General features: G+C 39.4%; 1 protein-coding gene across 5 annotated transcripts in view; it reads right to left on the bottom strand.

Annotated features, from left to right (window-relative positions):
• Nucleotides 1-27,216, bottom strand: part of pald1a (phosphatase domain containing paladin 1a) — an 84,022-nt gene that overhangs the window by 12,418 nt on the left and 44,388 nt on the right. For all 5 annotated transcript variants that reach the window (XM_042507525.1, XM_042507523.1, XM_042507526.1 and 2 more), the window contains one exon: nucleotides 2,433-2,588. In XM_042507525.1, the coding sequence (XP_042363459.1) occupies nucleotides 2,433-2,588 (156 nt within the window). The remainder of the gene's footprint in view (nucleotides 1-2,432; nucleotides 2,589-27,216) is intronic.

Raw genomic sequence — 27,216 nt, 5'->3', positions numbered from 1 at the left:
CTACAGGCTACCTGGGTGATAAAATACAGAAACCACCTGCAAATGACATTTCAGTGTTATGAGTATTTTCTGTGGCCTGCTGCACAGCAGAGCGTTCCTGGTCCGTGTGTGCACACTTATTTTCTCATGGCATAACTGGGCCATTAGAGTCACTCTGATGCACCACATATATTTGCTACTCATAACAGGAAGAATATGCCCTGTTTGACCGTGCATATTTCTGTGACAATTGTTTTCACAGCTATTGTTCCAGTCTATTTTGGAATTCAGCGTTTTTTCTTTGAGTTTATTCCACCTCAATAAGGACAAAGAAGGAGATTTTCATTCAGTGAGTTTCAAACATTCAAGGCTTTTGGACAGGTTCCTCCAGGCCGCCTGCTTGCAATGAAGAATAGAGAATGGCTGCAAGGTAGTATGCTTTTACCAGCAGTTTTAGACACTCCAGGCAGACTACAAACGAGAATTTTATCATTCAGCCTAAAGAATAAACACATTGTAAAGTTGCCGTGGTGGGAATATGTTTCTTCTATTTAAAAAAAAAAGAAAAGAGAAGGAAATCAGATTTAAGAGGTTTTGCTGCGCCTCAGTGCGAATGCTGGGATAACAACAAGACAGCTGACACCTTTTAATTAAAACCAAATGCTTAGACATGTAAATGAGACCATATGAAGCAGATTCATTATTCATTTTAAAATTTCACTCTGCGCTGCAGCTTTATCTGATGACACTGAGCGTGTTCTGACAAACTGCCAAACTGCTCATTTTTTTACCAACATGTGAGTTTAACATTTTGCAACATACATTTTAATTGCAGTGTGTGTGTGTGTGTGTGTGTGTGTTGGGTACCACTTACAGACTACTCATTTGTTTGGAATGCACATAAATTCTCCACTTTACTGAAGGGGCACAGCTGGCCAAACGATTAATGTACCAACAAAAACACAGAGCCGAGACATTATGAAGTTCAGTGTGTGAAGAACCAGGCCACAATAGAACCAGAACCAGCTTGTAAATTCCAGGCGCAAAATCCAAATGAAACTCTGGTAACTGGTTTACAATGTGCACAGACTGAGAGTGTGGAAAAAAAAAAAAGAAAACTAGTCCTCATCTCCTGTTTGAGTTTCTCTTCTGACCAGCTACCGAAACTTGGCATTGTGGGGGTTAAAGTCTTCTTCCCTTGCCATGATTTTAATGATACTGCGATTACCAGTAAATCTCACAGACAAATTGATCTGGAAGGCAAACAGCAGATTTTGTACTTATTCTATACAGCACAGCTTTACTGACATTTTTCCAAAGGCAATTTAAGAAGACTCATCACCAGCAGCATTGACTTGACATTTCCTATTAGTATTTGAACTGCAAAACAAGCCAGTTCATTCAGTGGTTTGAAAGAGGGCACATGATTATTTTTTCCTGTTTAAGCTGGGCATACACTGTACAGTTTGAGCCCATTCTGAATGAGCTGCAACCTCCAGAGCTGAAAAATCATTGGATCCTCGAGGCAGATTTTGCCATGGAGTGAGCGCTCTCTACCTTTATGCAATATTTTTGGTACAAGCAGCTGCGGACAAGATGCAATAGTACTGAGAAGATGCGACTTTGCACCGCAAGGCTTTGAGATAACATTTTCTTCTCTCTTCTGCTAAGAAGTGGTGAATTTACAGCTCACAGCAACTTTCTACGACACGGTCTCTGGCTTTCATTTGAAATTTAGTGTCTAGTACAGTGTTGTTGCGCATTGTCAACTCCATTGTCAGTGCTGTTAGCTTGTTTACTATATTACATGGATGCCACTGTCACACTGAATGTCCCACTCAGCGAGTTGAAAAAACTTTATATGGGAAAAAGAAAAGAATCGCAAAATTTTGAGTCAGGTACAGCCTGAATAGTTTGGCACCACATTGTTACAGGAAGCAAACAGTGAGCTCCTGGGTGGAAGTCCGGGGTTGTTGGACCCATCCACCTCCTCTCCTGCTAACCCTGCAGGTACTTTCCTGCTCATTATATTAAATTTTTACCAGCAGCATTGCAAAATGACGCCATCAGGCGCTGAAAGATATCACCACGAAAGGTGCCTTTTTGCATCAGTGTCTGACACTCAAATCACTGACCAAGCAGCAGTATTTGATAAGTTGAGAATGAGAGCGGGCTGCCTATATCCTGCTTTTTTTTTGGTGTTGCTAACTTGCTAATGTGTGTGTGTGTGAGTGAGAGAGAGAAAGAGAGGGAATCAAAACTTGAACTGACCTGTTTTTACAGAAACTGATTTTAAGCCCCTTTTGGGATGTCTGTCAAACATCAATAGCCAGAAGAGTGCACAGGGGCATCAAAAAAAGCTATTCAAATTCGTATACTATATATATAATGCACATATATATGTGTGTCAAAGTGAGATAGAACAGAGATATAAAATCCAGAGCTTCCTGTACCTGTTCCATCCAGAGCGTGAAGGAGCGCTGCCACGACTCTTTCTTCTCTAGATGCAGGTATGTGTTAAAGAGGATGAGGTAAATGTAGCGCTCCAAGTACTGCAGGCTCCTCAGCAGCAGCTGCTGGCACTCCTTCTCCGTCTTGCCACTTTTGATCTAAGAGAATGGGATTAAAAAAAGCTCAATTGGTGCATCAAGTCAGCAAAACAGTTCAAGGCTTTTTAACTTTTTGTCAGGAGAGTGGCTTGGCCTGATTCTTTGCCTTTTGTTTTTCTACCAAAAAGCATCTTTATAACCTAAGTCATCTTTACAAAAAGATGTCCCTTTCTTCCCAGATAGCAACAAAAGCCATAATGGTTTTACTTTTTTACATTCGTGCTGAATAAAAAACTTGGCTGGCTGTCTCTCTTGTTCTCCTGCACGTCGGCTGTGTTTGCACAATGTTTTTCTCTCTTGACATTCAACCTGATGTTGTCGCGGTGGTAACATTTCTATTACATGTGTTTGGGTTTATCTCGACACCTAATCAAAGCTGAAAGCACTCACAGATGTGCACCAAGGCTACATGAGAATTATAATAAACAGTATATATAATGCTGGATATCAGAAATTTTTAAAAACATATATTAAAAGTTTTATCGGCATTAAAAAAAAGATTGTAATAGCATGAAGAGGGTGATGTGCCAAATTTGTTTCATTTAATTTCAGCGCAGTAATTCAATCAAAAATCAGAAAATTGTAATACTGGGTACTAACCAAAAATATATCACTTGCTCAACAGCACATGGCCGAACTCTCCATCACACTCTACTGACATTTGTTAATCCTGCTAATGTATGATCACACAGTCATGCAACACTAGAACAAAAGTAATAATTCAAAATTCAGAATGAAGCAGGTTTATCAAGAAATAAATGAAATGCACCTACATTACACATCTTTTGCAATACAAGCAAATTTACTCTTTTTTGTATCCACCATTTCTTCTTATTTTGTTAGTGACCGCTAATTTCCGGGATTCACTTCACTTTATTTTTTTTCTTTTATTTTTTTTTTTAAGATTCTAGAGGAAGTTGCGAACTCTCCTACCAAGATAAGAAAAAAAGATGTTGTTTCATAGTTCATAAATTGTTTATCAACAAGTTTTAAAACACCAGGAACATTAAAAAAAACACATTCAAATTATAGAATCAATTCAAAATAATTACATGTTTTAGAGTACCTATGATGACTGGATTATTGTGGATTTAAGAAATAAATCCATTTATTCCAACTGAGACTAGAAAAAGCCTTGGATGATATTGTGTGCGTTCAGTGGAAAAAATGAGAACTGAGAATCATGATGTTTATTTCTTCATAGCATACACCACCTTTAAAAACAGAACGTACATTACACTAGAAAAAAAGTTTTTTATACAACTGAAAGGATCTAAAGAACAAAATCCAGTTTGTCCTTCACTCCCATTCCTTTATTCATCATCTATTCCCTCCTTCCTTTCTTTCCTCTATGGTGGTAGGTGACTAAGATGCTTAAAGGATATTTCCCTGAAGTGTTATGGAGTAAAAGTAAAAGCTGACAGAAATATAAAAACTCAAGTAAAGTACTTATACTCCCCCCCAAAAAACTATAACAAAGTATAATTAATCTGTGTGCATTAAGCTTCTTAATGTTTTAATACTGCTCTTAGATGCTGGCCTTACACTAAGAACAAGCTTTTAAAAATTACACAGATCTATTTTATGTGACAAATGAATGGATACTAAGCTGCTTTTAAGCATATCTCCAATTCTTGAGCATGAGTATTTGCATAAGGTGCAACACCTGCCCTTATATATATATATATATATATATATACACATACATACATATACACACACACACACACACACACACACACACACACACACACACATATACATATATATATATATACATATACATTTATTATTCTCACATTAATCACACATTGAGAGTCAGCCATCACGAATATGTGTATGAACTAGACGGCCAATCAGACATGTTTTCATCTTATATAACATCCTCATTCCTGCACTGTGTTTCTGCCACAGCCCCTCGATGCCACGACCTCGCCTGCATGGACATTATTTTCACATAGCGCCAATATAAAGTTATTTATCTCGGTCTCCCTCAGGCCATCAGCGCCACTAACAGACGTTCTGTGTCCTCTAAAGCGCTGTTCCATGCATCGACAGCTTTCACTTATCTGTCATTTTCACACTGCCATGGTGTGTTACAAAAAAACTACTTAAAAAACAACAAGCACAGTAATTGAAAGGGAAAATCTCTGTGGGAAAATACAAGGGGCACACACATGAATTTCTCTGTTTAAGTTAATTATAATTGATATGAGTGAGTAAAAATGGATCTAATTAATGATTTATGTTGATTTAAAGTACAAAACAAAAGCAGGGAAAAAAACCTAAAGCCATCTCACAGCAGCATTTCACAGTAAAAATCATTTAATTTGAATATGAATCTTTAATAAATTTTAATGAGCACTCATTATTCAGTCTTGAAAGTGCCAAAAACTCTAAATGGAAGACGCTATTGTAGCTTTTTAGCTGTGTTGTACCATTAATTAAAATGCGCCACAAGAGCATAGTTTAACGTCAATAGCAAAATACATCTTTTGAGAACATTGTGTGATTATATTATCCTACTAGTAACTAAGCTAAATGATGTTAAATCCTGAAAACAAAATCCTGTAAAGTACAGAAAAATTATTATTAGTATTATTATCATTCGTTAGATTTATGCTTCTGTACACCTGCTTATTAAACAGAACTTGCTAAAGGAGCCTTAAAAGTCCTAGTCCTAGTAGCTTAGTTGGAAACTCCTCCTTTGCCAGAAATAACTGCTCACAGATTCAAGCAACAGTTCAGCCCAAAATCAAAAATACATATTTTTCTCCTTACCTGTAGTGCTATTTATCAATCTAGATTTTTTCGGTGTATGTTATCGAGTGTTGGAAAAAAGAGATGTCTGTTTTCTTTTGAATTTATTGGAGCTAGATGGCACTCGGCTTGTTGTGCCAAAAGTGCCAAAAAATACCTTTGAATCACTAAACAGCGAAGTGTCTTTCCAGAGATCATGACCCGGCTACTCAAGATAATCCACAGATGTTGTGAGCAGTTTCATGTAGGAAATCTGCTGCTAGCTAACATTACAGCTCAGGTGACGAAGACATTTTAATGTTTACGTCTCCCGCTGTGTCTCGAGCACGAGTCTCTGGTAGATGCACTCTTCCTTCTGCACGGTGAAACTGTTTGGCAGGTGTAGTTCAGTAAAAAGAAAACAGCTCCTGTATGAAACTGCTCAGGACATCTCTGTGGATTACCTCGAGTAACTGGGTCATGATTTCTGGAAATACACATTGCTTTGAGTTTTTCAAATGTTTTTTTTTTTTTTTTTGCGCTTTTAACACCACAAGCCGAGTGTCATCCAGTTCCATTAATTTAGAGAGGAGGCAGACCAGACATCTCTACAGTCCTCAGCAACTCACACCAAAACAGTGTAGACTGATAAACAGCACTACAGAAATATGCATTTTTGATGTTGGGTTGAACTCTCTCTTTAACATCCAGGTTAAAGTGAGCCATATGGACATGCAGTCTAGGTGCCAAAGAACCAAAACAATGAGCCAAAAGCTGCATAAAGATGCAGGCATGCGTTTAACTAAGTCATTTGATTCAGTGTTAACACAGAAACATTGTTAAATGCAGGTTTACACTTGTGTAGGTATGAACAGAAACTTGTTGAAAGTACATGTTATGATGAATTACATATATTCTGCTCCTTCATGCCTGCATTTACCTCGCACAATATAACAGCACTGCCCGTTAGTTCAGCCATAAAAGACCTTCAAATACTGATATAAACAACGTGGCTGATCACAGTTGTCTGAATAGTGAGGCAAAGCAAAGTACTTCTGTCTAGACAGCTTCAAGCTTTGAGCGATATGGCAGATATACGCAGTCTTAGAAAATAAAAGAAAAAATCAAATGACCACCCTCTCCTATCATATTATTTCAACTCCTTTCTCCTGTCAGTTTCATAACAACTGTTTACTCCCACTGTCTCCAAATACCCTTAAACTCCACTGTTTTATCAATAAACACTATAGTTACAAAGTTATTCTTATGAATAATACTAAATAATTCCCTGTAGTCAGAGACACCGACACCGTGCAGTTATCCAAAGTATGAGATGCTCCTATAATCCCTGTGTTTGGTATTCAAGACGGGAAATAATAATAATGATACTCACACAGAGACTAATTCTACGTGAGGGTGAGGAGACATGTTCATTCAAAATTCATTTCAAATGTCAAGCATTAATAAATATTAGATGCAGAAATTAACATTTTCTGCATGTAGCAAAGCAAAGCTTGAACAGCACTATTACACGCCACTTCTCCCAAAGTAAGGCTGGTAATTGGGGTTGCTCTTCAATTACAGGCTGCGAGCATGCAGACAGGCTTTCATCAGTGTGGTGTGTCGGTGTCAAGATGTTTTTCCTTTTTGCTTTTTCCTTCTTCTTTTTTTCTCCCTGATTGCTGAGAGCCTTGAGCACTTTGAGGCGCAGAGTGAAAACGGCTGCTGCTCAGCTGTGTGGCGAGTGAGGTGTGTGCAGGATTGGATGATATGTCAGCGGGGGTAACAAGCAGGGACAAAGTGTAGCCCAGCTCAGTGAGAGGTCAGCAGTTTGTTGTCTGATGAATGAAACGGCTTATCTGCTCCCAGTTTGCAGCATATATCCCTATAAAATCTGTTGAGTTGATTTTACTTTTAAAAAATCTATAAAATCTATTGCCTTTAAAAATGTAATATACATCTGAATTATGTGTACTTTATAGCTAATTGTTAACTTAAAATGTAGTTATATGTACCTAATTTTGTGAAGTTGTTGCAACATAAATATAATGTAATTTCATTTGGACAGGCACAGTGCATAATAAAACATTAACCTTACAGAAAACAAGGAGAGATGCATGCATTAAGCAAAACTGCAAAACTGTCTGTAGTCCCTGGGCTGGAACAATAAATTAAGGACAAAATTCGATGTTATTGAATACAAAACAGCAGGTCATAAAATATTCCTAACATTTTCTCCTCCGTATCCGAAAAAAATACAAATATACAACTAAATTTTAAGTAAACGTAGGACTTGGATATAAAGTACACATAAAATAAGATTTTTAGTTATATTTATTTTCCTTTTTAAAGTTTCCAAGATTATTTTACGAAATATCAACTTGACAGATTATACAATGAGAGAAGTGTATTGAGGACATTGTGGGGGCTGCATGAGGAATAATGACAGTTTACCAAGTAGGTGGGCTAGCACTCAGGGTAATTTGAAATGTGCACAGTGCGCCATAATATGATCATTCCAGAGCCGAATGACGCAACAGAGAGAGGGGGGGAATGAGCGGGGTTTCCTGTCCATTCCCAAACAGCCCAGTTTTCCAAGCATCTGCAGCAGAGCGGAGGAGAAACTACACCTATGCAAACAATGGATGTGCTGTCTGTTGTCTATCAACTCTCCCAGGATGCAGAGGAAGAAAGAAAGCACACACACGCCTCACTTTCTCTGATCAGTTAACTACAGTGGCAGAGCAGGTGGTGAACCCGATCACCCTGTGCGCCCTGCTACCCCAGGGGGCTTTCAGCAGTTCATCTCTTAGCCTGAAAATCCACGGTGCCAGAGCCTGGCAGCTATCTGCACACATACTGAGCTCATAACACACACACACACACACACACACACACACACACACACACACACACAACACACACACACCACACACACACACACACACACACACACACACACACACACACACACACACACACACACACGGTGGGATCAGTTTGAAAAGATTACATAATTCACACCTCTACAATGTGCAGAGCCCCAATTCTATGGCTGCCATGTGTTTGTCTACATCGACTGAGCCATATGTGCGGCCTCTCTCACACTTGCAGAAATTCCTTGAGAAAGAAATGTTGTGGAAGACGCGCCGAAGACACAAAGTGAATTTCTTTCATTGCATACAAAACGACTCACCCTGAAAGCTTTAGCTTTGTTGAGTGGATTACATTTTTTTTTAGAGTTATGGGATAATGCTGATAACTGTCATCTAATTTTGACAAGATTAAAAAAAAGCTAGAATCCCTTGCGATATAGAGATGAAAATAAAACATCTTCTAATTCTACAGGTGGAAGAGTTTTATAATAAAGATAACGGAAAACATGTTCTGCTGTGTTGGCGAAACAGAGGAAAAGAGAAAAAATGGAAACTACACCATCCTCTTATTGCACCTGATTTTTCAGAACAAGCACAGCGAGCGGTCAATGCTTTCAAAGGTGAAAGCTCTGATTCAGTCGGCCACTGAGGTGTGATGATGAACGTCCTCGGCTCTGCTCGGCCCTCAGTAAGTTGGGAGGCCGGCCAAACACAGACCACATACCATTGTCGAGAGAGTCCAGGAATGCTGGTCGGCCGAGCAGAGCTCCGAGCGAGGACAATGTAAAAGTGAGAGAAGTGGTTGAGAAAAAAAGTTGATGTTATCACTGCACAAACACCGAATAGAGTAAGGACAGAGCTTTCTTTTAAATGCTTCACTGGAAAAATCTCATATCTATGGATTCAATCTGAAGGTGGAGGCGAGCTGGAGATGGTTAGCTTAGCATTGTGAAAAGACAAAAAGCAGGAGGAAACAGCGAGCCTGGATTCAGTAGCTTGAGTTCAGCGATTAACATTGTACATCTCTTTTGTTGATCTGTACAAAAAGCACAACAACAGATGAAACGGTTTGTGCCAGCCTGTTCTCATTCTGAACTCATAAAATACTGCAGCTTTGACATAAGATGTGACACCAAAAGTCACCTTTTGCATGTGCATGAAATGCAGTTGGGCGGCATCAGGTAAGAATGTGGCAGGACAGAACCATTTGTGGTGTTATTATACGCCGGACGGTTGGACATCATGTGCTGTGTCCACATAATTCAGCATGAAGTTCTGTAAGAAACCAAAAACTATATTAGAAATGTGGCTGCTTACGGTCACTTTAAGTGTGTTCATGGTGTTAAAGTAAATGCATTAAACTACACTGAATCTAAGCTTTATTCTTTCTACCTTGTTAACTTTATCCTGTTTGAAGGTAAAAGAGCTTTCAAAACTTTAGCTGTATGCATTAACCTCTTTTCACGAAACTAAACCAATCTTATTTTAATTATCAAAAGAGAAACATACTCAATTTCTCTTTTGTGAGTGGTGTATTTCTACCCCGAGCAACTGTAACAGTCTCAGCCATTTAATTCAAACACGTCAGACCAAGTTCAGACAAAAGTTCACAATAATCCCGGATAAGCGTCACAGCCTGCAGGCTGCAGGTGTAGGTGTATTAAAGATAAACACCACCCACTTATGAGACATACTGCCTGACCCGTGCCCATGTCTTGTGTAAACAGGGATACAGAGCGTCATAAGGTTTGGTTTAAAAGGGTTCCACATGTTGAGAAATCACAAGTCCTGGGTCAACAGGTCAATCTGGGGCCATAACAGCACACCGACTCAAAGACCAGGCAATAATTCAAGTGTCCCAGCATTCATACAAACAGCCACATTTACAGTCTAAAATCACCTCTAACCCCCTCCCCTCCACACACACACTGATATCAGTAGCACTGGCTATTTGGCAGTTGACTGGCATGCTGGATATTTTATCACATATCACATTTTGCTCACAAGGGTGTTTGTGGGCATTAGGGCTGTACCAGTATCGGAGTTATGTTAGTCATTTTGGATAGCTGTTCAATATGAATTTTTGCCGATTGGTTTTGTTTTAAAGTTTTAATGCGCTCTGCCGGACGTTCAGCGTGACAATCACGTAATATAGGTAACAAGCTAACTACGCTAATGATGGGCCATAAATATGGAACAATATTTTTTTGCAGACACTAGATATCAAACAAAAGCAAGAGATTGTATTGTATTAAGTTGCTGTGAGCTGTAAATTTGCTACTTTTTAGCAGAGGGTCTGTCCTCTCTCACACCCCTGTGCTGCTGCCTGCAGATCCCAGCTCTCTGTACCAAAGAGTAGCGTGAAAGTCAAGAGCACTCACTCTGCAGCAAAATCTGAAAACAACTGATCGACTTGAGGCAATCCCAGTCGACGGAGGGTCTCCAACTAATGATTCGAATATCCGACTTTCAAGGGCAGCCCTAGTGAGCACAAAAGATTTCTGTCCCTGCTTGGCGTACTCTTCAACTTTCAAGAAAAAAAATGAGTCTATGGGCTATTTTTAGCAGGTTATCCCACCTTTCAAAATAAGGCATATAAAGGCTACTTATAGTGGAAAAAGGGAATAATAGGGGATTGTTTCTGAGCTGTTTTTTCCACAAAAGGTCTTTTTAAATGTAAATTTGTGGTCTGGGGTTATTTTATAGAAGGAAAAAAAACCTTTCTGGTGTGTGAGGATATAATGTCAATTAAAAAGATTTTAAGGGTTTTTTTTTCAATGACCATCAGTAAAACAGAAAATGTTTAGTTTTACAGATTTGGACCAACTCTGCCTTAATATAAACTTTGTTTCTTTTATAATCTCTTAAAAACTACATGTTTTGTTGGTTTTTTTTAAAGAATTAAGTACGCCTCATCTATAAAGAAACTGAATGTATAGCTTTTGGAAGGAGAACCACAGTTTAATCCCTGATTGGTGGCAGACAAGTGTTGAACCTTTCCATGGGCTCATGTGGGTGAGGACTGAACTAAGAAGTGCACATTATAGGGAGGTCCGTCTGCTTGACATATGGTGCCAATTACCAGCTGATGGGGTTTGCCGAGGTAAAAAGGCCAATCCATATTGGCCCTTCCCACCCAGGTTTGCACAAGCAGCCATTCATCAGATTCTCCGAGAACACCGCCCACCCAAATCCTAAACCAAACCCCGACCTGTCTAGAGTGGACAGGCAGCCTACACATGGCTCCTCCACTCAATGTACAGACAACTCAAAGCCAAGTATACATGCAGATTTTCAGGTAGGTTAATTACAAACCGGAGCCCAAATGCAGTTTCTGGAACTACTTATTATACGTTTTGTTGCCAAAGCTAAAAGATTACTTATTTTAAAAGCTTGTATTGCATACAGTATTTCTATACGAAACAGTAATGTTTAACCTTTAAATACTACCATTTGTTCCTCTCTGTGGGTATTTGTCTCACATGGACACACAGGCGCACATACACATAAAATAGATTTAAAAAATGACTCATCTTCACTAAAAAGCATTACTCTGGCTTTTCCTCTGACTCCACCACAACGCCGCTACATGACTCAAAAAGGTTAATGATCCGTACAATTCCCATTTCCGGACATCTCAGACTCCTGCTTGTTGAGCTGAGCTCTATATTGCCAAACTTGGTTAAACTTCCATTAGTCTAAGCCATACGTAGACTCAGTTGTACATGAAGGTGCAGCACGTTCCCAGGTCGCCAAGTACACTCTGGGTTGGTTCAGTCCCACTACCAACTTGACAATGTGATAATTAGCATGCTATGATGTTAATATGTTAGCTCATCTAAATGTTAACCTCCTAAAATGACCATGTTTGGATAGTGAACATCTTAAACAAAGGACATAGAAATACAAACTACACCAAAAAATTACAGAGTTGGGGGAACACGCTTTGTGAATGTATCTTGTTCATCCATGAATTTTTCTTTCCTCTTGTTTATGAAAAATCTGTTCTCCAATATACTTCATCTTATCATCTGTTACCATATGAACATGGTGTAGGTTGCTGTAAACATTATTTTTCTTAAGGAAACAATAAAAAGCATGGTTGACATAAAAAAAAAATACAGTGCTGGGCAACAACGAAGTAAAACCTTCGATCATTTATCTACACAAATTAGTGCATATTAAACACTAATGTGGGGGCACCAAGCAGCTCACCTGGTAGACCAGGTGCCCCGTGTACAAACGGCCATGTCCTTACCACAGTACCCGCAGGTTTGATTCCAATCTAAACTTCACATCTGTGAAATTTTGTGATCGCATCTTGCACAGTTGTTATCCCATCATGTTGACGTCACCTACTTCTGATCTGAATATAAAAAGAATCTGCCACATTATAACTCTTTCAACTTAATAATACTATCAACGTAATAATACTATAAACCTATCTAACATACATTTGGGTAACAACAGTCATTACCACGAGCAGCTTTTAGCAGCCTTTATAACATCCGGTCTTCAAACACATCATAAGAGACCTCAGCGCCTGCACACACCGCTGCTCAGGGGGGAAAACATATTATGTAAAAATGCTCTCATCTTCCATGCAACATGAAACTGGCTCATTCTGAGCATTTTTTACAGCAGGTCATTCAAACAGTTTTAGTGGAGCTGTTATCTTCTGCTGTTTGTTGTGAACCCCTGAATCTCAGCTACCCTTGCTGTCTCTGCACCGTTTCTTTACAAACATAATCTTAGAAATGGATGTTTACAAAGTGTAATGACAGACAAAGCAAGGTGGGAACTCATGAAGTAATAAAATGATGAGCAAAACAAACATGCCAAACAGAGAAAGGTCTAAAGAAGTCAAACAGGACAAGAACAAAATGCGTAAAAGTAGTAAAACAAGCAGATCTCAAAAGGCAGTTTAAGTACTCAATAGATAAAGTTTTGTTTTTTAATGTAAGAATAAAAGCAATAAAAGATAATCCCTTAAATGCACAATTTACAGAATAAGGGCTGTATGCAGTTCTCTGTGGAGCGTTTTGATACTTTCACAGTATTTATATGGCACCTACACCTGCTTTATAATTTTAAAAAATGGATGGATGGATACCACATTTTCACAATGTGGGACCTTTAAAGTCTGTGTGAAGCTGCCTCTGGTTATTTAGACAGGTGAAATGTATTAATTTTACAAATACAATTACTAGAGCTGTTAAAAGCTTTGGCATCCCAGTATGTTAATCCCACAGATGCTGGAGTGTGAGAGAAGTATACAAACATATTTCTTATATATTGCTTAGGTTGCATGAACCTAACCAACATATGTATGCTTTTTTTTAAATGCACTGCTGTTTTGTGAAGACCATCCACCCACTGAGTCTGCCGCCAGCCAGGTTGGCCAGTAGCAAAGCAATCTAAGTTATATATCATCTGGCTTCAAGCTGCAGAACTGATCTTTATGGATCAAGATGGTGCCCAAAACTCCTTTTATAAAAGGGAGCAGAGAAGCCATGTAGCAGCCAGTAAGAGGAGGGGACGCAGATGCCTTTATGTTAATGGTTTCTACAGATTCCAATCCTCTGTCTGTCTTTTTCCAGTCTCTCAGCCACACTGCACTGATTAAATCATGAAGTCGAGGTTGAGGTGGATTTTAGGGGCAAGCTGTGTCAATCTGCATGCTGTGTATTCAGACCTGCCTTGAAAATGGGCTTGAAAATGAATGTAAAAATGTACCTTGGTTAGAGTTCAGATACTTTCTCATGACATCACAAGCAAAGTCTTGTGGATTATGATCTCTATCAGAATATAACCTTTCTTTCATATCTAAACTGGATATGTAACAGCAAAAAAAATCAAACAAATAGTGTTTGACACAAAAAATAAGCCTCAGAAAAAAAACAAACACAGGGAACTTCAAAAGGAATGTACTGACTAATCAATGGTCAACAGGCGTTTGACTAGAAAAGGCCAAATTCTGAAGCAAAAATACATCACGTGTCTGGTGAGCAGAGATTACAAAAAGCCACAGGAGGAGACAGGGCTCATCAACTTAGCCTACATAGAGACTGGAATATCTGCCCACATTAACCACACGCATTATGGTACATTCTGTACGTGCACATGCCTGGCAACAGAGCACATGGAGACTCCCACTGTGAATCAATCATTTACTGAGCTATCAAAATATCTTGTGCATGCAAACCCAAATGCTGGGGCATTAAAATGGTATGTCTGCTAGCTACAACTAATCAGATATTCTGTATGTCAAAACCCACTGGAGCTCTAATCAAATTTGTACTCTTGGCCACAAACTGCATTTTGTATTGATGCCGTGGGGTTAACAGAAAGCAAATGTATTGATGGTTGACTTTTTTCTCGTGAGAGAGTCACAAAGCTGCGGTGGAGAAAGTTTTATTTGTTTGTTGCTATGCAACAAGCATGCTCACATTGGTCCTGGAGGATTTTTCTTTTTAAATTACGATGGATGCTTTGCTATTAAATTTAGTACAGAAAGTTATGGATCCCAATGGGTAACACCTACAGAATTATTTATTTATGTTTTTATTTATTTTCTGTTCTTTTTTTTCTTAACTTCAGTTTGTTTAAATCTATTTCCCCCACCTGTCCTACGCGATTCTTCATATTTTGATACTTAGGCAGATGCATAAAGCAGGCAGCCTTTTGCATTGTAGCTGGTGGTTAGGCTTCGGCAACAAAACTACTTGGTAATGCCAAAAACACACGACGCAGTGCTGAAGTGCAGCCTGCAAGGAACTGCCATGCAGTGTCTATGGAAAGCTGCAGTGGCCACTCCAAGCGGCTGCCATTAGGAAAAATGTCATTCTCGTACAGTGCACCTTATACATGGAATAATCTGCAAAGGTACTTAAACTTGGACACTCTTCCACCATTATGGCTGTCCAAATGTCTTATTTCAGATCTTGTTTTAACTGTGTGAATGTTTTTTTAATTATACCTCCATATCATAACACTTTGTTATCCTGCATTTTTATTTTTACACTATTTACATTGCTTTTATTGTTTGCTGTTTTGTATGGTTTTATTTATATTTTAACTGTTTTTTTTTTTTTGCTTATTGATTGTTTTCAATGTCTTTATTCAAGCTAGGCATCACTGAAAATCTTAAGTCTTAAATAAAGGTTTGAATGAATGAATGAATAAATTTGATTATGCACCAAAGTGTGGCCAGACTAAAAACTGATCCAGTAACATGTTGACCTATGTTACAAAGAGTTTCTTCCCACTTGAAACACATTAACACGCCTAGTTAACGCAGAAAAATGTAATTATTGCAGCAAGTCACACTTTGCTGCTGCTTGGTGTATTTTTGACATAAAGCTTAGAAAAGGATGTGAGTCAGACTACTTGGTGAGGGTAAAGAGAAGAATGTAGGGGGTTAGGATTTAGAAAAGTCGTTAGTCACATGGCCTCTCGTGACAAACGACGGTCAATGAATCACCTGACTAATGACTGACGTGACAAAATAACTCAACGTTGACTTTTAGTTTCACACAGGACATGAACACCTGTCTCCTGAGTCAAAGTTCTGTGCTTGTTGGACCCATCCATCCTAAGCAGATTATTGCGCACTTTGTTCTATGCCCCATTGCTCTGACCGTCTAATAATGCGGTTAACATGGATTTGGTTGAAAGCCCAGCGCATCTGAAACAAACGCTAAAGGGTACATCCGTATCTGACAAAGAGGGCAACAGACCAAATGGTGTTTTTTAAGTGCACGGGCTGATTTATCTTAAAAACTTTACTCAGGCGCTAGTCTGATAATCACACTGAACAGCCTCATTGTTCTCTCAATAGTATTCATTTTGATGAGTTTATATTCACCATTTTCTGTTTGGAAGAAGGGATTATTTTGCCCTACCTATAAGTGGTGTTGACACAGAGGCTGCAGTCACAGCTGTTACAAGCAGTTAATTTCAATTTGAGTGTTAATTCTGCAAGTCTCCTGTCTCTAGTCACCATTTTTAGCAATTTCTTCTGTCTCTGGCCAAGAGGATGACGTAACCAGTCTTAATCCCCCCCACAGAGTTCTTATTGGCCAGAATGTTTTTCTGCCCACCATGGAAAGCACACTAGATATATTTGAATCACTGAAATCCCTCAGACATGTGGGTGGTGGATAAAAGGTCTGGAACCAGGCTTTGCCCTGTTAGTCATATGGATGTGTCTCTCAGTTTTCCTTATCCACGGTTTTGTTTTATGTTGTGCAATAGTCATCATATCCTCACAAGGTTGCTGACGTGGCTTTAGACTTTTATTGCTCTTTTTCTGTTTTTGTGGATTTTATTTATTTATTAACGGTTATGTGTTTTTTGAGCTGCTGGATACATTAATTCCCCTGCAGGGATCAATAAAGTATCTTCTATGTATCTATCTATCTTCAGCCTCATCTTAGTTTCTGTAAGTTAGTCATAAAAACAGCAACACATGAAATTCACCACCTGCACACCTGTCAATCAACAACAAAGCTGTATAATTTCCAAGAAGAACACTGTGTCGTATTGTGTAGGAGAGAAAAACCTATGTGAATAGGCAGCCTGAGTGTTCCTTCCTGAGTTGTTGGCACTTTGGGAGTAGTTATGGCATCGTTAACACGGGAGTCATCTGTTGCTCAACTGCCCTCACGTACGAAACACTGCTTCTGGGGTGTTACGGACGTGCAACCCAACCAAGTCACGACTCCCACATGGTTGGCATTTAAGTGACTTCACCGCTGGGATTGTATGTCCTTAGGTATTTGTTCAGTGCCAGTGGCTATCTAGTGTGAATGCTGAGACAAAAATGGTGGACCTTTTCCTGGTGAAATGATTTGGGGCTTAACAGGATCGACCAGATACCGTGACCACAGCTACTGGGGGCATGCTTAAACACTCATGCACGGTTTTGGAGGTAGTTATTCCTGGTTTGTGGGCTTGGGGGGAATGACAGGTTTAGTGGGTGGGGGCAGGAAATGGCCACCCTTCTGTGCAGCGTTCAGCGAGGTCTGGAGCACTGTCCTGGGGCCGGTGGTTAAGATGGGGGTTGGGGACGTGAGGGAGGTCAGGGCAAAGGGCAGACCAGGGCAGTTCAGTTATTCAGGGTAAAGGGGGAAAGGCTAGGAGGAAAAGCACAACGCTTTCTAAAGTGGTCGGCATGATGAGAATGAGAGCACGATCTCACGCAGGGAAAGTGTGAAAAAATAACACAACATTGCATTAAGTGCAGAGGCTTTTGGCAGCGGCTGTAAAATCATAACTGCAAAATAAAACAGCTGTTAGCTCTTTAGGTCTAATTAACGAACAACGTAATGATGCAAGGCCATTATGCACGAATTAGGATAATCTATACAGTAAGTCATTTAGTATGTTGTAATATTGCATATAAAGATTTCATATATAATACACCAACAATAATGCTCCAATTCTAACACTGATGGGGGCACTGAGTACTTTTACTCTTGTTAGTGTACTTTTGTTAATGGAATTCTAACTATTATACATTTTCATGGACAATTTTTCTAAACTTTTATATGACTTTTCAAGGACCCATTTCCATTTCGGAAAAGAATGCCCCTCACTGTGTCTAAGGCACTTGGCGGCATGATTTATGAATGAATGATAATGATAATGAATGCTTGTTGCAGTGGGCGATGCTTTTGATAATACCTCCATTAATTAATGTGTAACAGCAAGAATATGGTTCTGCACAACAGGCTTAAGTCTGTGTGCAAGTATTTTGCAGCAGGTTTACATATATTTTTTTATATTTAATTTTGTTATGCTGATACTCATGTTTATGGGAAGTTTTATCATTTGCATATAAATACTGAATGTGGTGCTGCTGAATTGTATTGCAAAGGTTTTAACTGCATAGCTGGGCATACCAATTAACTTTAAAGCTGCGTTTATCTACACGAAATATACTAACTATACTAACAATGTGGCGGATACAGAAGTTTTAGGTTCTGACTGATATGGAGAGTCAGTAACCAAATCTACGCAGTTCAAAAGTTCTGATTGTTGGGTGTAATTTGGTCAAAATAACATTTTAAGTCACATAATTTCGGCTCCGATAGAGCATGCTGTGTGAGTGACAGTGCAGCACCATGGTGGAGGGGAGCTACACAGTACAAAGTAACAAAGGAATCAAACTTAAACCTTTGGTGGTAGCTGAACTTAGAATAATAAGCCATCTCAAAATGATTATAATTCAGGGGTTTGAACCGGTTGCCATGAAAACTGAGTCTGCTTCCGTGCCATTGTCCTGATGACGCAGTGTGCCGGGTGATTCAACTGGTTGTTTTAAGGTGTGCTGATCAGTCAAATCACCTGGTTCAAAAGACCCTGCCTGCACTCTGCCTTCCACCAAATATACGGCCATGAAAACACTTCATCATAATTCACAAGTATGATTGGCCTGCTAATAGAGTAGGAAACCTAAAAATACAAATTCACAAAATCCGCTCAAAAACTCAAAGATCTTGGTATCTGCTGCAAACATGCAACTAAATCTACTCTTTAAAGTTTCTATATAAGGCACATAAATCAAGAAAACAATACCAATATTCCACAATTCAATTTGTTGCCATATACATTTTCAAAATATAAATGTGGCTCAGCAGGACATTCAGTGTGACAGCCGCATTTACATAATATTGTAAACAGGCTAATGACGGATTGTAACTGTGCAACAAAATGTTTTTCTAACACTAGATATCAAACAAAAGCCAGAGACTGCACATGCTGTGAGGTGTAATGTCACCACTTTTAAGCAGACAAGCAGTCTCTTTTACCCTCCACGCCAAGTTATCTCCTCAATGCCGCAGCTGCTTGAGTCAAAGAGTAGCGTGAAAGTTGAGAGCACTCACTCAGCAGCAAATCTGGGGACCGAAACGTCACCAGAAGCACACTGCACAGCACAGACGAGCAAAAAAAACAAAAAAAAAAACAAAACCTACAACTACACTTCAAAGGGACAGCCCTAGACATCATCAGGGACATTAAACACTGGTTAGATGTATATGGAGAATCATCTGAAGTCATTTACAGCTGTGGAAACTCCCTTAAAATAAATGAGCTCCTGAATAGCAACTGACTCGGAGCAGCTGTGCATACGCCCCCCCTCCGGAAAGTCCCTAGAGATGCTTTATTTACCTCGACGTATACTGCCACACACACATTCAGACATAAAACTGCATCTCAACCCTCTGCCCTCTGGACTTTAAGTGCACAGAGAGACGGTGTTACCTCCATCCAAATAGCTCAGCTGGTTGCACCTGCTCAGATGGGATTCCGTCAAAATAAGTTATTTTGTAGACAGCAAATACTGCTATTGGCATTGGCATGTGAGAGGCTGGAAATTATGAATAAAAACAACAACCTCTGGCTCTCCCACTTTCCTCGCTCCCGCCCTGTGTTGGATCTAAATAAGAGCCTCTTTTCAGGAGCTTGTGAGTCAACGCGCACTTCAGGCGAGGTGAAGAAGAACCCATCTCTCGCTCAGGTGGGCTCATTTTCCTGCCAATATTTCCCTTGGCTGTTACTGACTCAACCTTGTAATTGGTCCACTTATGTCAAGTAGTCATCCTAATTGAGAAGAAAAGTGCTCACATAAAGACCTTTAAGACGAAATATTAACGATAATCAAGATAAAAGTGCAAAGCTGCAGAATGCAGACAATGTGGGTCGTTAATCTTCCCAGCTCCGACTGCCTCTTACTTTTTTTCTCCCTCACTCTGATGTTCTTTCTTTCTAATCCCTCGCTCTTCTTCGTTAGTAAAATTAATCTCGCTGTCAGTGCTGCGGTGGTCCCCTCAGCTGCTCCCCCTTCTTCTTCCCCAACGAAGTCCACTACCTTTCCTCAAGAAAACCTGCTCATAGCATTCTCCCCTTTCTGAAAATATTTTTCCACTGCCCCGTCCAAACCATGAGGGCCTTTCTTTGGACACACACACACACACACACACACACACACACACACACACACACACACACACACACACACACACACACACACACACACACACACTGAGAGCGCTCATTCACTCTTGTTCTGTGCATTTAAGCTTTCTCACCACCTGAGTGAGAAGGGATTCCATTTTCTGAAAGGTGGTGATACAGGAAAATTGCTGAAACTTTCACCTCATGAAAAGCATTAGAAGTTGCGTTTCTGAGACTGTCAGATGTGACGATCTCTATTTCTGCGACCTCTCGATTAGTCTTCGAGAGAAGACTAATGCCGAGCAAATTATGTTTTCTATTAACCCTCGTAATGTCCTCCCAATTGCTATACAGCTTTTGTCCTCTGGAGTCATTCTGACCTCGCCCTGTTTTGACTATTATTTAAAGCATATTGTATAAACTGTCAATCAATTCTGTATTACACATTTACTTACACAACTACTTACATTGACTTACTTCAGTCCAACCCATTGCCACACATTTTTCCCTTCGTTTTCGAATTCGGGGCCAATAGACCTAGTTTGCATAAGTATAAAATATATTTTTTTCAACAGATTTCATTTGGGGTCAGATTGTTTGATTGACAGATGTTGCCAATTAAACTGGCAAATTGAAAAAATGTTTACTGACAATGCATTTAATTTATATCCTGCCAAAACAGGCAACCTTTTAATACACTCTCCATTCATAGATACTACAGCATTATTTATTTATTTTCTGAAGAAGCAGTGTGTATGATTTAGTGGCATCTTGCAGTGAGGACTGCAGATTCCTCCCTTTCCTTTCTTTTTCTTTTTTTATTTATTTAGATTTTTTTTATTTCTTACTCTTTTTTTCCTTTTTGTCTTCATTGTATTTTGTACACAAAAAACACTTTTTAGTATTTTTAAGTATTAAGTATTTTTTGCCTACGACCTATTGAGATGCACACTGCAGAGGTTATATATTTTTATGTATTATCATGTGTATGTATATATGTGCATATGCATATCTGAGTATATGTCTGTGTTTTGTAATGTGCCATATTTTTCAATAAAATATTTAAAAAATAACCTAAAAAATAGGATTGCAGATTCCCACCAGTTGAGACATCTCCCAGTTAAATTTCCTTCAGTGTTCATTGTTAGGAAGGTTTTTACAGGGAATTATCCACAAAGGTGTCTCCCTCCATAACAAATGGACCAGGAGATAAGACAGGTAAAAACACAAAATAAATCAGTTTCTCATCAAATCAGTGTTTGTCCGACAGACGGACCACGAGCCCAGAGCATGCTAATGTGTGCTCACTTGTTTTCTCTGATAACTTAAGATCCAGACGTTCAGGCGGTTTTTAAGCAGGAGCCGAATTATCCACATATGTATTTTTTCCTTGAAAACCAACAGATCTGTTAATTTCAGCTCGTACGAAACACTGAATAAAGCAGATTTATGTTCAAAACAAGAGGTTTTATGACGCATTTTATGAAAGTGGTCCTATCTAGAGTCAGTATTTGGTGCGTTCAGGGCTACTGTTGAAACATGGCGATGCAACATAGCGGACTCTGTGGACGAGGACCTGTTTTCTACGAAGATACAAAAGGCTCATATGCTCAGGCTACGAAAACGCAATGCTCTTCTTACTATGTTTATTTTCAGGTAATTAAACCACAGGAAACATACTTTTTATGTCATATTCCATTTCTGCCAAATCAGTCCCCCTAAATCCTACACATTGAACCTCTAACATTTAACCGAAATCATGATCATTGCCTAACCTTAACCAAAGTGCGTTTGCTGCTTAAATCTAACCTAAAACCTAAGTGGAAAGACATGTGATTCTCTTCTCACAGTCCTGCACTTTTTATGTCCTCAAGCCAACCCAAACACCTCTAAACATAATTCAGACAGGAATTAAATTGTCACCACACCTATTAATGAAAATGACAAACATCATTTCCAGGACACAGGGTAGGTCTGAAAGGTAACAGTAGGTATGACAGACCCCATTGATGTACTGGACAATCAGAAAATTGAATATACTGCTGACAAATTATAGTGATTTGGTCAGATGATTAAAAGTAAAATTGCGATAATGGCAAGAAAGAAACAATCAGACGGGTAAGAAATGTATATCAAGAGATCGTGACTGTTTCTAATGACAACAATTCTAGCCAGTGTCTCATACACACCTGTAAACACACACAGCTCCAAAAAGAAAGGGAACAATATCAAAGTAAAGATCGCCCAGTGTGCTTAAATGGCCTGAGGTGATTTTTAATTTCTAACTGGCTTGCTGATGGAAAGAACGGCCCCCGCAGCTGATTTTTGTGCAGGAGCCAGGAGGAGGAGAGGAAGTAGCCTCTCCACTGCGTCGGCCTTGATGTTGGAGGACGCATCTGCAACGCGAGGTCACGCCTGGTTGGCAGCAGCGATTTACAGGGCCCTTCAAGGAGAACCAAACCCCCCCGAACACAAAAACCCACCCCTTCTCCCTTCCCAGGCCCCTCTGGGAGCTGGCGGACGGTTCGGGTCCCAGTGTAAATATATTTTTTCTCTATCAAAGACACATTTTCCAACCACTGTCAAAGAGGAGGAGGGTGCTTTAGAGGGGGAGGGCGACCAGGAGAGAGAGAGAGAGAGAGAGTTGGGGGTGAAATTTTTTCCCCTCTTCTTCCCCCCTTTTCTCCTTCCTCTCTCGTCTGCTGCTGCCTGCCAGGTTCGAGCAACATCTGGCACTGTTTATCACCTGGCCTGCTGGTTCAAGCAGGAAGGGAAAGGCTGAAAGGGGAACATACGCAGTGCCAACCTGAGCTCCATACAGAAGTTTAAAAGATGATTCTGATTTATTACAAATTTAGGTCCCGGTTTAGGTTTCTGTAGTTTAGGACAGTGGTTCCCAACTGGTCCAGATACTGGGTCCAAATTTCTCCTTAGTCATTAGTTCAATGTCCACACATAAGAAAAATGATCACATTCAATTTTATTTGACAAAATGTAAATAGCACGTGAGCTTAAAACACAATTAAATAATAAAGTACGATTAGTTAAAAACAAAGGGCGTTTCTAGGAGTTGAGGACATTGAAGGTTACCCTGGATCTGAATTTTCTTTTAATATTTTTGGCAATTTTTTTCCTTAAACTTTTTTGGGTGTGTTGTTTGTCTGTAAAAAAAAAGGCAATTTTTAAAGAAAACATGTCTTCAGAACTGTGGGTCCATCAAAATAAAGATAAAATAAAAAATAAATTATCATTGAATTTTTACATTTCCGACACCACAACCAAAACAGTGCTTATTATTGCTTCAAGACCCGTTCAAAGACACAGCACGTTAACTCAAATAATGCCAAGAACAGTTACTGTTTCCGAGGAAAAAAACCCACCAAAACTCTTGTTCAACTACATTAAACTGTACATAAAAACAAAAGCTATTTGCTGGAAATTCCCTGTACTTCAAAATTTGTGTGTTTTTCACAAACTTAACATGGTTGCGAGTCACTTGAGGTCCATTCAGAATGAACCTGTGATCCCACTTTTGGACCATGACCCACCAGTTGGGAACCACTGGTTCAGGCCATTATTTCTGTTGATTATAATGACATTGTATGCTAACCACCACAACCAGAGCCACAGAGAGCATTCTCTATTATTGTATAACTGTGCGTTACGACAGCTGCACTGCACAGAATCAGAAGGATTTGGCGGTGAAGACGGCTCAGAGGATTGTGGGAGCTCTGCACCCAAACCTGGACACTGCGTATGTTAGCAGCCTTCAAAAGAAAGCTAGCAGCCTAAATAGAGACCCAATCCACCCGTCCACAGTCTGTTTGTCCCATTACCTTTGCAAAAGAGATACAGAACCATAAAAACCTGCACTAACAGACAGAACAGTTTCTTCCGCAGAGCTGTGGCCTCCATCACCCCCTCCTCCACAACACGTACACACCTATAGCTGTCTAACGGATTTAAGCACACGCACTTTATATCCTGCGATGACTTGAGCCACAATGCACTACAAGCCTGCTGCTGCCATTTATTTATTAATATTTCAGACACTCTTCGTATTATCATTTTAAGTATTATTTATGTATAGACTTATTCGCCACTGTTTCATCTCGTCATTATCTTTGGTTTTACATTGTTTTTATCTTGTCATGATGTTTTAAATTTAGATTTCTGTTGATATTATTATTTCCAAAAATAATTTCATTGTACATCTACAATGACAATTAAAGTGTCTCATGCAAGTAACTGTGGAAATATGGAAATCACCAAAAAGAAGTCTGATGAGACAAATAAGGAAAACTGTGGGCGAGCACAACCAGCAGGTCATGTATGATGGTCAGAATTGTTCAAACATCTCACCTAACATTGCCAGACAAAATCATGAATGTTAGTCTGGAACCTCGAAGTTCTTTTTTCAGTTTGCAATGGGCATCGTCAATGCCTAAAAGACTCTGGATGCAATTTGACAGCCCTAAAGCCAATCAATGAAACGTGGCGTCTTGCCGAACGAGGGACAAATGCAAACAGAGCGCAGCATGCAGAGACATGCTGTGACGCTACACCATCAATGTGTCTTTGAATGAGTGTTGCTGTGTTTGCAATCAACATTTGAAAATAGCACTTCAACATAAAAAAAAAAAAAATAGATGGAGACGGGCGTGCTCAGTGTGTGTAGAGTTAATTGTGGTCAACAAGGTATTCTGCGGTGGGTTAAATGCTTGAAAAAACGGAGACAAAGTTTAAGTGTTTACGCTTTAGAACTGCAATTTATTCTGCTTTTATTCTTGTTGCTCCTCTTCAAAGAGCAGCGTCTGAAAAACACTTTTTTTTTTCAAAGATAATTTTCTTGGGCTTTTTGTATTGCCTTTAAGTGATAGGACAGTGTGAGCGTGAACGGGGCAGAGAGAGAGGGGGAGACATGCAGCAAAGGGTCGAGGCTGGACTCGAACCCGCGGCCGCTGTGGCGAGGACACAGCCTCTGCACATGGGGTGCCGCACTATCCAGTGAACCACCAGGTGCCCCAAACACAGACTTTTTAAGGTGAAACTGCTTTATTCAGTGCTTTTGCATGTTTAAATCATCAGGCATGCTTGTTTTGAAGAGAAAGAGACCTTTGCGGATAATGCGGCTCCTGGTAACCTCGTGAACAAGCTGGCTGCAATCTGCAATCCTGATCGCTGTTACGCACAGTTTACATTTAAAGAAGCTAGCTTGCTTGTTTTCTTCTTCACTGCCTCAGCTGACACATTGTCACTCTCCTTTGTTTTTTGGAGCCACCAGCTGTCTATCAATAAAATAGCATGAAAGTGCTAACAGGAATGTGTATCCCATTTCCTGCATCCTCACTAGACTGCACGACACAAACAAAACAGGGAACCACCCATAAAAACATTGCTACAGAGCACTACTAATGGGTCCAATGTAATTATCAATGTTAACTACAAACACAAGAACCAAAATGATCCTCCTGAACTCTGAAACAGGGTGAGCTCTTGCATTTTTACCTCACAATATCTAAAATACAACTGTGTAAAAACAATGTATAAAACTTTTGCAACTGCTTATGCAATTATTGTACGAATGTTTTGAAAGTGAGCCGACAGCGAGCCTTTTCCTGGAGCCTGGCATCAGAAAGTGACAGACTTTCAGACAGAGGGAGAATATAGGCGAAAGACAAGGTTCACAGGACAATGAGGCCCATTGATACGGTGGAGACAGGACCGGGTGCCTCCAGCGCACTGAGAACGGCTGACGGTGCACAGAGGCACAGTGATTACAGTCTGCATTACAAATGGCTAAAACAGAGCCGTGGTCCTGCAGAGGCCACAGCATCAGGAGAGACCTTGTCCAGATAGGTCTTCCAAAGCCCCACAACAAGCGTATTTTGGTGTCTTTATGTTTTTTTTTTCTTTACACAGTGTGCATATTAGCAGAACACCTTTCAAATATGCAGCTGCACTGCGTCCTTTTTTCACCAAGTAAAGATTAAAGAACATTTTCTACTACCCCTTTCTCCTTGACTGCATTTACTAAAAGGCATATTGAAAAATATCTTCACTACGAGCAACAAGAGACTTGAATAAATTACATGTGTACCTATCGTTTACTTAGTAGGAGTCCTCACATTAATTCTGTATTTGAAAAAGGGGGCTCAGATTTCATGGGAATCAATGAATTTTCATAATTTCTTTGCAGTTTCCAGCTATTTATCAAAAAAGAAAGAAAGAAGTTATGTCATAATCAGAGTAATATAAGTGAGATAGAACAAATTTGTCTCAAATTTGACATGGAAATTATGCAAAAAGTGGGGAAGTCCTGGGAATTTAACATGTTATTTTGAGAAACTTTTAAGACGTGGAGATTAGAGTGGGCTCCAGGTACTACGCACCCGTTGCAAAATCTTCAAAAAGAATAAAACACAAACTGTGGTTTCATAAAAAATATTCTGGTTATCAAAAAGCTGATTTGCGATTAAAGTCTTGTGGCCCGATTTAAGTTTAAATCACGAAAGAATGATATGTTATTGTTTACTGTTGATCGCTGAAATATCTTGAAAAAGAGTAAAAAAATAATATTTGATTACTAAAAACAAAACTGGCTATCAAAAAGTCCAATAAAGATCAAAGTCTTGTGGCTCATTTGAATCATTTTTATGTGAAAGTATGATGTCGTGACATGGGCAGAGTGGTAATGATTAATCAATTAGTTGTCAAATATCAAAGTAATCAGTAACTCATTTGATAATTGATTTCACGGTTTATGGGGGGGGTTTAAGCTCCCTAAATGTGCATTTTTTTTGGTATGTTTACTATTCTATGACATTGAACTGAATTTCTTTGGGTTGTGGACAAAACAAGATGTTCGAGGGCATCATCGTAAGCCTTGGAAAACACTGATCAACATTTGTCCCAATTTTCTGACATTTTCTAGCCCAACCAATTCAGAAAACGATCGACAGATTACTCAACAATGAAAACATCAGCGGCCCTGTTGTAGAGCAGTCACACTTCAAAAAACTTTGAGGCAAAAGCTGAAAAAAAACAACAGC

This window comes from Plectropomus leopardus, chromosome 19 (assembly GCF_008729295.1).
Source record: "Plectropomus leopardus isolate mb chromosome 19, YSFRI_Pleo_2.0, whole genome shotgun sequence".
NCBI classification, from domain to species: Eukaryota; Metazoa; Chordata; class Actinopteri; order Perciformes; family Serranidae; genus Plectropomus; species Plectropomus leopardus.
This window is presented reverse-complemented; position numbering and strand designations above follow the sequence as displayed.